Source organism: Tetrao urogallus, assembly GCF_951394365.1.
Source record: "Tetrao urogallus genome assembly, chromosome: 11".
NCBI classification, from domain to species: domain Eukaryota; kingdom Metazoa; phylum Chordata; class Aves; order Galliformes; family Phasianidae; genus Tetrao; species Tetrao urogallus.
In genome coordinates, this window is record NC_136824.1 from 17,162,355 (window position 1) to 17,176,363 (window position 14,009).

The following is a 14,009-nucleotide window of genomic DNA, read 5'->3' on the forward strand; positions in this document are numbered from 1 at the left end:
TAACTGTGTTTTTTTTTCCTTCTTTAATACTCCAGAGTGACTACTGCAGTTAATCATTCTGTGGGCCACATGGCATTTGTGAGCTTTGAGAAACATCTGCAATTGCCTATTGCAGTGACTAGTTTGAGGAGAAGTAAGGGACCAGTTTGCTAATACTGCTAAAAGAAAAGCTGCAATTCAAAGTCAGAATTCAGCTGTCAGGCAAAACAGGCTCAGGAGAGGCTCTTCTTTTCTGCTCTGGCAGAACATGAGCCTTACATACAACACCTGAGGGTAGGGTATGGCATAGAACGTGTATGTTTGTGCCAAACTTAACTTTGTCAGCCTTCAAAAAAAAATTGCCATCTTTGGAGAGCTCTGGATTGTGCCAAACCAGCAAGCTTTAGTTGGCTGGAGAACATACTGCATGCAAAAATGGGATATTCCATCTCAAGCTAATCTTATTTCCCCCGTCTACACTGAACAATGGAAACATTCAGTGCAGAATACTTCATCATGGAAGGGTTATGGAATAAGAAAGCATTCAGTCTTTTTATTCGTTTCCATACCTGGAAGTTTTATGGCATAGTGCATAAGTTAAAGCTCCTTGGGGACAGCTTGTACTCCGGTATTTACACTGGATTTCGTGCACCAATTTACTACAGCATTCAGTAAGGTAAGTCAAGTAACCCCAGCATCACGTGGTACACACAACACCTCTGGGAATTTGTGCAGAGACACGCAGTGTGGCCAGCATCAGGAGCTCACTGCGTGTGCTGTTGTGTAGCTTCCCGCACATATCCTTGCCCAGGAGGGGAGTGGAAGGACAGTGCTGAGCTCTACTCTCTGTGACAGCAACAGGACCCAAGGGAGTGGCATGGAGCTGTGTCAGGGGAGGACCAGGTGGGTGATAGGGAAAAGTTCTGCCCCAGAGGGCGGTGGGCATGGAACAGGCTGCCCAGGGCAGTGGGCACAGCCAGCACTCTTGGGATTTGGATTTGGGGTGCTCCTTTATAGAGCCTGAGGTTGGACTCAATCCCTTCCAACTCGGGTTATCCTGTGATTCTGGTCAAATGGTCAGCAGGCTCTGAAAGTGTCCCATAACTTCCTAACTGATACTCTGTGCCTGTTCTTGATGTACTGCTTCTTTAGACACTGAAGAAAAATCCTAAGACAGTAGGAATAACTCTGGAAAAAGCATGGATGTATGCTAATGACTAAATTTGGCAAAGAGGCAGGAAATGTTTCAACTTTATTTTCTTTGAATGGAGGTTTTATTTGTCCAGCCAACAAACTGGACTCCAGAGTAGCCAGACACAAAGGCTGACACACAGGTCAAATCAGCGTGCAGTCATTGTCACTGCCAGGGAAGGTGAGAGAGAAGGGAGGCATTGCTGTGACATTTGCTGCCCTGTAAACATCTTATTTGGCTTCACTGCCTCAGTTTCTGTAGACTTGAATGATGATGGTACTCACAGACGTCAAAATAGCACTGTGGGGTTTGTAAGGAGCTGGGGACGACCACTGGTTGCATGTGGGTGCCTGCGTGTGCCTCCTGTTGTATTATGTTGGCTCACGATGTCAGGGGCAGGTGGTGGTGGTATGGCAGCAGAGGTTGAACATTCCTGCCGATGCTCCATTACATTTGGTGTAGCTGGGAATTTGCTCTATCAAATGGTGTTATTGTGCTCTTTGTAGCTGTTGTAGTTTCTGTGGAAACAAATAGGAGGCATGACTTTTGGAGCACCCAATGTATCCTATCTGCTCACCTCTAAGTGATGAAGGAGGTTTTTTTCTCTTCCTGAATTCCTGCAGCATGGAACCAGTTACGGTCAGAATAAAATCCAACATTTTCTGCTCCTGCACAAATCATTTTTACTGTTCAGTTTACAAACCTCCAGCTCCAGGGAATGCTGGGTTCACAGTACCCCATCCAGCCATTAATACTTCCTTCCAAAATTTATTATTCTTTAATCTCCCTCATAATATATGAATTACAGTCCCTAGAGGAAATTCCTCATTTTCCTGCGTATGTCATTGCAGTTTGGGAAATTCTACAGCACTGCCATAGTTTAAAAGCAGTATGGCACCCTTGTACTGATTTGAGCAAGAACTGGATCCCATTTTCTGTTACTTCCCATGGCAGAACAGTGATTTTAGCTATCCAGAGTGGAATTTCTGTTTCTGGGGGATTAGCAGTGTTTTTCTTTGGGGGACTGCTGCAATTTATGGTCATTCTTAGAGAACAGAGAAGCTTACTCTCCCCGTAGGCACTGACGTGTTCTGCAAGTGAAGAAAGTGGGAGACTGGGAGGGGAAAATGACCAGTTCTGGAGCTCCAGAAGGCTTCCCTTAAGATTAGTCATTTGCAGTCTGAGAAAGCAAAGTGGGGCACTGCAAAGGATTCTGTCAGTTGTTGCTTGCAAGGCAGCGTGAGCTGCTTAAACACTTGGGATTGTTGCAAATTAAGGCAGTTCCTGAACCGATCCTGTTAGTGGTGAGGAGAGCCCTGTCACTGCAGGACAGTAGGTAATAAATCGGGTTCTTTTCTAACGTTGGAATGTATCTGCTTTGAAGTCTACTCCTATTAATGGTTATATCTTCAGAGCACTCCACTTCCTGGTCAAATTCTATGTATCTTGGAAAGACTGAGGATTTAGTTTCTCTATAGGTACCCATTTTAGGCTTTTTTGGTTCTCTGTAGTGATCGTCCAAGCAGAAATCATAGGAATTAGACATCAAGTAGCACTTAAGTGTATCTGTAGTTGGTGGAGTGAGGCTCTTGGATTTCATGTTCACCAAATTGGCAGGGTAGAAACTTTCCACTTCCAGAAGTGGTGACCGTGCAATCACACACATGGGGTTGAAGTTGTCTGCCATCATGGGGGCCATCATGGGGACTGAAGATATTGCTGGCAGTTAAAGGAGCACAGATGGAACACTTCCACTGCCAAGCATGTCATCCCTTTCACAATGGGTTGTTCTCCAGTTTTGTGAAGGCAGTGAGATACGGTGCCCTCTGTTGGCATTGGAACACTGTTCCTGCACCTCACTCTCCTAAAGCACTAGAAGCTTTCCCTAACCCCTACTCCGCCCTCGTTCGTTGCCAGTTTATCAGTTTGTTCTTGAGTCCTTCTACTTAAATTATCCTTCTCTGTCCCTGCTGATGGCTATTTTGTTGATATCCGTATTTTTTCTCAATGTTTGTTTTTCTCGGTGCAGCAAGCAGCTGTTTTGCTTTGTGTTTGATCCACACCAGCTCAGATACAGATCTGCTGCTACCTACTCAGAGAGAACAAGGCTGAAAGATGAGCACGGAGAGATCTCCCACGCCATCCTGCACCTAAAGCCATTGGCTGTGCCCACACACAGGTGTTCTGTATCTCAGCCCCGCTCTTTGCACACTGTGCTGTTGCAGCACGACCTGCTGCGCTGATCTTCCATGTCTGCAGTTTTCCTTTCTCCACAATGATGTTTCATCTCAGGTTAGAACCACGCTGACTCTGTGGCTCTGCTTTCTGTGCAAGGTAGCTGCAGCAGTTCCTCTCATGGTGGATTATCCCATGTGCTCAGGCAGCCATCCAACCTGTGCTGGCTGGACACGTATGTGGATGGAGGCCATGTGAGCACAGCACTGCGTGGCAACCTGCCTTTGTGTGAACGTCTCCTGGAAGGGATGAACTGGCTGCTGGTATTTCCTGTTGGCACAAACTCTCCATGTTGCTAGAGGGAAAGGTAGAGACACCTTTTGGGGCCAGAAAAGCAGAGGGGAAAACATTCTTTTTGGGTCATCTTACTTGAGACCAGGAAGGTGAAGGAGGCACAGCTCAGAGTTGTGTGCCCTAATAAATGAATGGATGAGTGAGCAGTGCCATGGGCTGTTGGAGCAGTATAGCTGTCATCACTGCTCCTATTTCTGCAAGCATTCAGGGGACAACAGCTTGGTCTCATAATTTCTGCTCTGAAAAAACTTTCCTGCTCAGTGTCTCAGTGACTTTTATTGGAAAGTGTATTTTATCCTATGCTTCTCTCCTAATTGCTTCTAGATGGTGGTAGCAATGGAAGTGGATGAGCTCCTTTAGAAGCCTCTCTGTGCAGATCACTGCCTTCTGGAGGAAGGTGCAGCCAGGGATTGCTCTGCTCAGTGAGAGGTTGCTTAGCAGAAGGAAACCTGTGATTCAGAACATGCAACTTTGGGATGGAAGGCAGTATAACTGATGGCAATACAAATATGAAGTAAAATATTTTAATAACTGTATGGGAAGTGTAGAGTCCTGCCCTGAACCACTGATTGAGCACCTGTGGAAAGGATCCTGTCAGCCCTGGGAACACAGGTGAAGGCAACGCAGGGTGGAGCCTGGCTGCACCTCTCTCAGACCTCATTTAAGGGTTGATTTTCACTGGGGAAGGATCTCTGGTTGGAGATCCTTCCCTTGATGAGTTTTCCCTGCAAGCTTGGATCTTCAGAGAAGGGTGAGCACTTTCCCTTTCTCCTTGTAACCCCTTTCCATCGCTGTAGTCCTTTTGTCACCACACCTCCTGCATTGCTATTCCACCACACTGGTCTCTCTGATTGTTACAATAACTAATTCTGTTTCTTAAAAAATTATTTTTTTAAGGCCTCTGATCACATAGCTGTGCAAATGGCATTTATTGTGTACAGAGGTTTTGCAGTCGTTGATGAAACAACTGAAGGTCACTGTTGGGAGATTACAGAACTAAAAAAAGAGATCTGCCTTGGTCAGAGTGTCATTTATGTGCTTCACCAAATTTATGAGGTTTTTACAGGGCCAAGAGAGAGAGATTACAGTGTTTTCTCTCGGGTCAGATGAGATTATATGGGACTGTACTCCAAATGGTTTATTGCTCCCTAAACCACTTGTGGTGGAGGAGATGTAATCTGAATCTCGCAGGGAAAGAACAGAAGATAAAATCCTGTAGCTTTCAGGCAGATCCCAACCAAGGGCTGCACGTTGTTTCAGTAATGGAGATTTGGTTGGCAAGCAAAGAGAGAGGGCTTACTGCCCTTCTTGATTGGGCTTTGCTGCACTTGTGCAGCCTCACAGAGGCGCTTGGCTGCAGCACCAGGGAGAGCCGTTCTGGATTTATGTGGGGTCGGCAGGAACGGCTCTCCTGGCCGTGCTCCCTTCTGTCCAGTGGGACTCGTGGCCCTGCTGGAGGCAGCAGGCAGACGTGGCTCTGAGGGGATGCACTGATGGTGGGGCTCCCAAAAGCCTGAGCTGCCAGAAATTTTAAAAACAGAATGAAGTGTTGTGTAAAGACCACTGCTTTTCTGCAGCTGAAGCTCAAGTATCCCGAGAACAGAGAACACTCCGTGCTACCAGCAGTCTCCTCCCCTTGCAGGAGTCATTCTCCCTCGCTTACACCCACCTCCTCCTGCCGCTGTGCTCCTGATCCTTCTGGCTGCTGACAGGGGGGACGTCAGGGTAAATCACCACGAAGTTCTGAAGCAGTTCCCCAGTAACGTTACTTTCTGTTTGTGTGCACATCGTGTGTGCACAAGTGGTTGCTTCCAGTTTGGTCTTGGTGGTATTCTTAGGCACCTTCTTAGGTGGTATTCTTAGGTATCATCAGAGATAAGTGGGATTGTTTGTAGCCTCTTATGCCCCAAAACAGCTGTGACTCCCTGTGGCCAAGATGAGTTTGTTAGTTGTCAGTTTGCCTTAATGTAATCGTTCAGAAACCTAATCTGTTGCTGAAATATTTATCCTGCTCTTGTTATTCCAATAGTCTGTATTGTTTTTTATTCATAAGAAACTCCTCAAGGTTAGAAAAAGAAGTATTTCATATTTTATATACGCACGTGCATGTTTATATTATTTACAGAGAGAGATGCACACACACATAAAAAAGAAGAGCCCAATGAGGGTAAGGAGGCCATTGCATGCTGACATGGCAGCAGGCAGTGAGGCAAAGCAGTGACTGTGCTGTGCTGAAGGAGTGAGTGCTTGCACTGGTGTAGATCCTTTGCAGCTGCTTGGCATTGGTTTGCTCAAGTAATGAATTGTCTGTAACTCTGTTAAATTGGTTTGAAGGCACTGGATTTCGTGGTAGCATAGCAGGACGCACACTGGAGGTGGATGGCAGGCAATGCATGTGATCATACAGAAGGTTTAACTGGGGCCATGACACAGAAAGCAGGTAAACACCATTTCCAAGCTGCTTGCTTGCTTCAGCACAAAGCATTGCGGTGTTTGGGACAGATTTCCATGAAAGCTGAAGGGGACGGAGGTCCGCATGTATCCAAAGGTTCCCTGCGTGTCCAAGAACATCTGCACAGATCTGTCCAAGTACCTGCACAGGCTGGTGGGTCTGCTAGCATTCACAGTGTGAATTATGTATGATTGAAATGAAGTGTGTTTGAGTAGCACATAGCTGAAGAGCTTTGCAATGTACCCTAATCCTGCAGCGCTGCCTTGAGCTACTCGGAGGCCTCTTTTTTAAACTTGGACATTAGCACAAAGCACACCTCTGACTGCAGGCATTTAAAGATCAACAGGGGCCAAGAAAGCTTTTAGGAGCCAATGAAACCAGGAAAACAACCGCGTTCCCTTTCAGTGTCAGGTTCGATTGCCTTCTTACGAGTGCAGCTATTTCAGGTACAGAGTGCTCGGTGGTTTGGGTCTTGTTGTATGGGCAAAGTGCTCCCCAGAAAACATCTGTTTCTTTCACCTGCAAACCGCAGAGTGCTGTGAAAGGCAGCACAGCGGCCGCAGGGACCCGGGGGGCGAAGGGAATCTGCCCCACAGGGATGAGCATGCTTCTCTGAAACATGGATCAAAAGGAGCACTTAAAAGGATGAGAATGCTTTTAGAGCACAGCACTGCTGGGCAGCTCTGATCCCACGGAGCTGTGATGAAGAACCCTGCTCCTATCAGCCTGTGGGTGCCACTGCTACGAGGTGTGCAGTGCACAGTCAGGATCTGAGCATCACACCCGGCCCTGGAAGGGCAAGGAGGCCATGGGTCTGTGAGCAGGCTGTGCCAGGTCAGCCACTTACTCACACGCTGCCTTCTTGTTGTTTCAGAGGATGACATGAACAATTACATCAGCCAGTACTACAATGAGCCCAGCAGTGGTAAGTTCTGCTTGAAAACGTGAGTGTGAACCAAATGTTTGCATTGCATTGTGTGCTGTAACCCCGGTGAGGCTGAGCAATAGCAGCGTCTGTTCTGGGAATGGAACCCAACACCCACAGCTGGTGGTGTTCTCCATAAGAGCCAAAGCAGCAGCTCTGCAAGGGTGAGGGGCACCCTGAGGTGCAGATCACAGGCTGGAGGACTGAATGTCCTGCAGAGGTTGATGCCCTGCTGGGTCTGCAGGGATTCTACTGGGCAAGGAATGGGAATGAAAGCGAGTGAGCTCAGTGCAGCACCATGTCTACACTCGTATAGGTATGGGAGTGTGTATCCATGCAGCTGGGGAAATACAGACGGGCACACACAGATACCCAGTGCAGACACACACAGACACAAGCATACAGACATAAACATAACTGCATACCTTTTTATCATATGCACATAATAAAAAAGGTAGGTGGGTGCATATAGATTTCTAGGGAGGCATAGATGTGGATATACACATATAGAACATAAATTATGCATGTGCAAATAGACGTGGATATTCTTGTCAAGGTATGTGTCAGCTAATATGTAAATTATTCACATGCATTGTACATTAAATATAAAATATGCATGTGGGGATAGAGATGATTATGTATAATGCATTATAGATTTATATTCCCATCTATACGTTCCACCACATACATCCCCCTCCCCCCACAACAAGCCCAGGGTTACACTGATGCTCCTGTATGTGTGTGGTACGTGTTTATGCAAGTAGGTTGCTCTGGAAGTAATGCCTCCTATTTATTTCCCTGGAAACTGCCACAACTACGAAGAGCACAATAACACTGAGAGATAGAGCAAATCCTCAGCTGCAAAACTCGAGCTTTCAACACAGACACCACTGTTAGATGTTTGTTTTCACCAGCAATTCAATTCCACCCCTTTGCTTCACCTTCATTTACATGACAGGTGCCATTCTAATAGAGAACCTCACTGCTGCCAGGTGTCACAAGGCAACAAAATGTAATGGAGTAGTGGTGGGAAGGTTCAAGCTCTGTAGCCATACCACCACCATCTGCCACTCGTGGTGTGAGCCAAGAGAATAAGGTAGGAGGCATTACTTTTGGATCAGGCCTCACATACACATGTATTTGTACACAGGTATGTAGAGTTATATACGTACAGCCAAACATCATATAACTGTGTACACACACAGATCTGTGTGTATAAAATGTATAGAAATGAAAATTGTGTACATATATATTTGTATTATTATATGAGTACAGCAATATTTAATATTAAAAACTGTGTGTGTGTACACATAGGTATGACTATATATGGTTATTATGTGCAATGTTTGTTGTTTAGGTATAGCTATGCTTATTTGCTTATAAAAGGAAACAACTTTCATGTGTCTGTATAATATTTTATATACATGTATAAAATAGGAATGTATAGATTGATAATGCACTACATGCATGTTTTTATAGATATGTATGCATATAGACATGTGTACATGCATGTGTACACACCTACTTATATACATGTATGCTAGACATGGCATACATATTTACCTAAGTATGTATATGTACATTTACCTATATATGTATACAATTATCTAGATAGGGGTGTGTGCAAGACTATATTTATGTATTTTATATGAGTACTTGCACATATACAAGTACCAAGGTGTACTAAGAATTACAGGTATGTGCACATTTCCATTATTTGTACATGAAGACACACACACACGTGTGTGACTGTACAGATGTAAGATACGTACATAACCACGTAACTGAAGATAGATAATGGTGTGGGCATGAATGTGTATGTTTATTTTCTTCAAGACTGTACAGGTTTATTTTCTTGCCTGCGCATCAGTCCCAAAGTAGAGATGAACAAAACACAGGTGTGGACTTAGGAGTCGCATTGTGGAGCTCTTTTATTTTTAGATATTTAGATAAATTAGATAAAAAACACAACACAGGTATTTGGGAAACACCATCTATACATTTATTTATTTAAAGGGGGCTACATAAACATTAGTTAGGGGGAAAGAGCAGGAGGAGCGTTTGGTACATTTCATAAAAACATCTGTATGTGGTAGCTGTAAAATGTGTCCATGTAGGTGTATGTTTAGCTGTACTTTTGCTATTTCTGCCTTGTTTTACTTCCCCATTTCTGTCTCTGCACATATGTAGGTGCATGTACACATTTACCTGTGCTGATTTAATTTACCTAAGTATAAAATGAATAACGGGAAAGGAGAGGGATCCTATCTGCCATTACATTTTCACAGTGGAGCATGCAGGTGTCTGTCCACCCATCCATCCCTCAGAGAGCTGCAGTGGTCTCTGAGATCTGCTACTTCGTTTTCCTCCCTGCGCTGTGCTCTCACCTGCCCCTCTCCGCCGTTCTCGCCTGCAGACAGCGGTGTTCCTGAGGCTGCCATCTGCGTGGTCACCACGGCCGCCATCGACGTCCATCGCCCCAACATCTCCTCCGATCTCTTCACGGTGGAGGTGCCAATGCGGCTCAGCAGCACCGGGACATCGGCCAGCATCACTTCGGGCAGCGCCTCCCGCTCCACCGTCAGCTCTGGCACCCAGGCGTGCAGCGAGAGCAGCCAGACGCTGGGCTCCTCCCCAGACTGCAGCGCAGCCTGCGAGGACGCGGCCGGCGCCAGCCCTCGCGCAGACCTCGTGTCCAGCCAGCAGCGGGTGGCACAAGCCGTGGTCCAGGAGCTGCTCTCTTCCCTGTCTGAAGAGGCACGCCTGGCGCAGAAGGGGCTGGACCCTGTCAACCTGAAGCTGCCCAGCCCGGCGGGCTCAGTGAGGGCCAGCCCTGAGCTGGGCCACCGCCTCAGCGTCTACAACCGCAGGAATCAGGAGAACCTCGAGGTCTTCCAGCTAAAGCCGCTCATAGACTCTCCGCAGGGCCCCTCGGTGATTGAAGACAAGTATGGGGCCCTGGGACCCCCTGAGCCACGGCTAAGCAAGGTACCTGAGGCCTAAGGAGCTGTGGGGCATGCTCACTGTGCTGGGTCAACAGGCAAGGCAGCAGCACCGGAGGCCACCTATGGCACCTCCTGCAATGGTCACCAGCCCAGGGCTGGACTCGCACCACCCAACTGGCCTCCAGCAGGCCTGCCCTGCCACCAGCTCTGGGCCAGCCGGTACCGATGGTGTCCTCTGAGGCACAGGAGACCTTCCCCCTGCCTTCAGCCACCAGGATTGGACCCGCAGTGCCCAGTGGCAGGGAGAAAAGACTTACGGCCGTGTCCTGGCACCAGCCTGGGGTTAGCCCCAAGGTGCACAGACCTTCCACCAGCACCAAGCTACAGTGTCCAGGGACAGACAGAGCTGCTGGCCAGCCTGCTCCAAGCCTGGCCTCCCAGCTCCCCATGTCCTCTGCCCAGGGGCTGAGCACAGCTGGGAGGGGAGTGAGGTTGGGAATAAACACTGACAACCACTGCTGCCTCCCTTGTTCCTGTCTTCCATCCCTCCTTCCTTACCTTAAACCTCTCCCTTCCCTTACCATTCCTGCCTTGTCTCCTTTTCCTGACGCTTTTCTTCACTCTCCCCTCTACCCCCACTACTTGGTGTCCCAGCCCCTTCCACCCACAAAAAGAAACAAAAAAAAAACAACCCACAGTTACCTCTCTTTCCACTCCAATCCTTTATTACTGTTATTCCTTCATACCACCTCTGTCCCCACCTCCACCCGTACCAAGCACTGCCCAGCACAAACATACACTGACACCAGTACTCTCCAGTAATCTTGGGGTTGTGCTGTCATTACTGCCCAGCCCAACTGCAGCCACTGCAGTTGCTCACTTCTTCTTCAGGAGCTCCGTCATCTCAGGCACTGCCTGCAAACACCAGTGCCAGGGTCGCACCCGCTTCCCCTCCAGCCCCACAAAGTTTTTCATGTGGGGTCTCAACCCCCCCGTCACACCCCAGCCCCCTGCCCACAACTCCAGGGGCTGTGGGTCACCCCAGCTCACAGCACTCCCCACTTCCCTCCTGCTGAATAGAGCCTCTTAATTATTTAAGAGCGCTACATTTCCATTAGGTGGAAATAATGCATTCGTACAAAATTTATTAAGGAAATTGTCTACATGGTGTTTCTTCAGAATGTGACTTTGTCTCTGCCTAACGCAAAGGCCCGTGCTCACCGCTGAGCCAACGGGCATTAGTTCAGGAATGGCATTAAGTGCTGGCACAGCTTCTGCCCATGCCTCCATGGAGCTGCTGTGAGCTCACACCGCTGCCATGTACGGCCGTGTGGGCAGCCCAGCCCACGTGTGAGTTTGCCAGAAAACTGCCAGCTGAGCCTCAGTGTCAGTAAAGCAGCAAACCCACGCAGGAGGAGAACTGCTGCAGCCTGAAGACAACGCCAGCTCTGTACGTTCAGACTTCATGAAGCTCAAAAACTCATTTCAGAACCTAGGTGCAGTTCTCAGAACGGCTCACATTCAGGAAATGTGAACACAGGCAGGCTGATGTGAAAGCCGCCCTTCTCAACATTTGTGGGGACTGAGTTTGGAGACTGAAAATAATGAAGTTGTAAAGCCAACTCTTGTGCAAAACAGTCCAAAGCAAACACCCCATTAGATTCTATTACCTATCTAAACTGTCATTACATCTGACAGCTTTCTCTCTCCCGTGCCCAAAGCTGAGCCTCACCTGGAATAAGTCTGCCACCAGTCCGTAGTCTGCCACTTGGAAAATTGGAGCTTCTGGATCCTTGTTAATAGCAACAATGGTCTGCAACAAGAGGAAAGCACCGCGTGAACACTGTGATCATCATGGAGGAGCACATGGCAGAGACAGGCCTGACCTGAGGAAACGGGCTAACTTTGCTCCTGGCTTTGGGGGCAGCACGTTAGAGATTGCAGCATTTAACAGATATCTTCCCATTCTGCTTTGCTTTCAAAACCAAACCCAACCCCCACCGCCCCTGAAAGCCCACCATCACGGTCTCCAACACTGAGCCATGCAGTCCTAATAACAGCAAAATCTATTCCTGAAAAATCCCTTACGCAGGGGCGCTCCCCCCTTGAAGAAAGTAAAGTCTGGAAAAAAAACTACAACAGATTACCTGCAATATTTAAGCCATAACATTACAGAAATAAATCAGAGGTAGCACTTACTTAAAATAAATGTAACAGAGCCGTGCCAAAGGCCCCTGTACTTACAGCAGGCCGCGTAATTTATTGTGTCACACAGCAGAAAAATGCACGTGAGCTAAATCCCAACACAGCAGTCCAAAAAACACCTTCCCCAATTTGAACTCTTTCATAAAAGGTAAATCCCATCGTAAATGTCTGTGACAGTTTCCAGCAAAATAAGTGTGGGTGTCCAAAGCTGAATCTCCAACAGGATGGGGAGACTCCACGAAGGAGGAAAAAAATTCTAAATAAGCAACAGCTCATAAAACGATCCTAACACCCGTTGGCCTAAACCACAGCACTCTGCCACTGCCTCTCCACCTCACTGCTTCCACTCAGATTTGAGGCAACAGATTCCCCAGGACAGCTCTAACCAACATTTCCTCTGCACACCTACCTGCCATTCCCAGGTAGCCACAGTTCATGGTTCTCATATGCTTTGCTCCCTCCACCGACTGTACTTGCCCGACAAAATTAATGGCTCAGTAGCATACATCGGTGGCAATAACTCAAAGATAAAAGTTCACAAATCCTGTGTTTTTAAGCCTACAGAAACCTGCTTCCTTCACAGCTCGTTTGTATCCCATGACTTGCTGTAAAGGAGAACCACATGGTTTACACAACAAGGCAGTACCTACAGCAGAGCCCTGCTGCTGCCTTCTCGCCAGCTCACGAGCACAGAGCTGCAAGATGCCAGTATACCTGCCCAACACATTCCTCCCAAAGCTTCTCATTTTCTATTTCTGTTACTCCTTTTGCCAATGCAAGCCTTTGCTAACAGCTCTACAGCGCAGGAAGCAAAACCCAGCTTGTGATAGGATATTAATTCAAAAGACTGAAGCCGTGCTCTGAGGCCCCACCATGTGTTCCCAGAGCTGCTCCAAGGAACACGAGGACTCGTACCCATGGCTGCAGCGGGCAGGACAGACTGGCTGAGATGGCAAAGAACACAGCTGTACATCCCCAGCGAGCCCTGCTGTGGGCAGGCAGCAGGCCCCAAGCCCCCGCCCTCACCAGGCACAAGGGAGAGGCTTGCAGGAACTGCAACTCTCAGAGCTTGTCACTTCACCACACAGCACGCCTCCAGCCACCAACCCTGCAGACTCAGCTCCCTGCGCTTCCTCCTTCAGGCCCACAGCCCTGGAAGCCTCAATGGGAAATGCTGCGTCACACTGACCAAAACAAAGTAGCAACAGCTGCTCCAAAAGCATCTGCCTTCAGCTGCAGTTGGCAGCCCCAGCCCTCCTCTGCCTCCTCTTGCTGAAGGGACTTTTTGTAAGATCTGGTTCTCTACCTCATCTCCACAGTCAGACTTCCCACCCTAAGAAGAAAAAGCATCACTTGGCTTGCAACGATTACAGCAAACTTTCTTAAGTTACATCTCTTAGAAAGAAAAGATGCTGTAACTACCTCAGGAGGGAACTGAAATAAGTATGGAAAGCAACAAGGACTCGCCAGGCCTCCTCCAAAGCTGCATTTTCTACCTTGCTGTAAGAGGACAAAAATGACTCGCTTCGCTCAGTAAAAAGCAGTTTGGAAAGCATCTCCTGAAGTGTGCGAGTTCACAGTGCCAGAGAGTGCACGGTGCCAATGGGAGGATGGGGGAAATCCAGGGGCAGTTTCCATGGCTGCAAAACTCTTTTGTTTGTATAAATGGGAACTTTTCAGCAACTCCAACACCTGCACTCAGGCTGAAAGGAAAGCAGGATCCACTTCAAACACGTGGAAGCAAAACTGAAGTTCAGAATGCACCTATTTGTTTACTACAGA

At 47.7% G+C, this 14,009-nt stretch overlaps 2 protein-coding genes across 2 annotated transcripts in view; one reads left to right on the forward strand and one right to left on the reverse strand.

The window, feature by feature from the left end:
* Positions 1-10,080, forward strand: part of TMEM266 (transmembrane protein 266) — a gene marked incomplete at both ends in the record, with an annotated part of 54,280 nt that extends 44,200 nt beyond the window's left edge. The window contains 2 exons of the mRNA XM_079540802.1: positions 7,027-7,077; positions 9,494-10,080. Coding sequence (XP_079396928.1) covers positions 7,027-7,077; positions 9,494-10,080 — 638 coding nt within the window. The remainder of the gene's footprint in view (positions 1-7,026; positions 7,078-9,493) is intronic.
* A 714-nt stretch (positions 10,081-10,794) lies between these two features.
* Positions 10,795-14,009, reverse strand: part of ETFA (electron transfer flavoprotein subunit alpha) — a gene marked incomplete at its 5' end in the record, with an annotated part of 29,920 nt that continues 26,705 nt past the window's right edge. The window contains 2 exons of the mRNA XM_079540869.1: positions 10,795-10,937; positions 11,755-11,835. Coding sequence (XP_079396995.1) covers positions 10,899-10,937; positions 11,755-11,835 — 120 coding nt within the window. The 3' untranslated portion in view covers positions 10,795-10,898. The remainder of the gene's footprint in view (positions 10,938-11,754; positions 11,836-14,009) is intronic.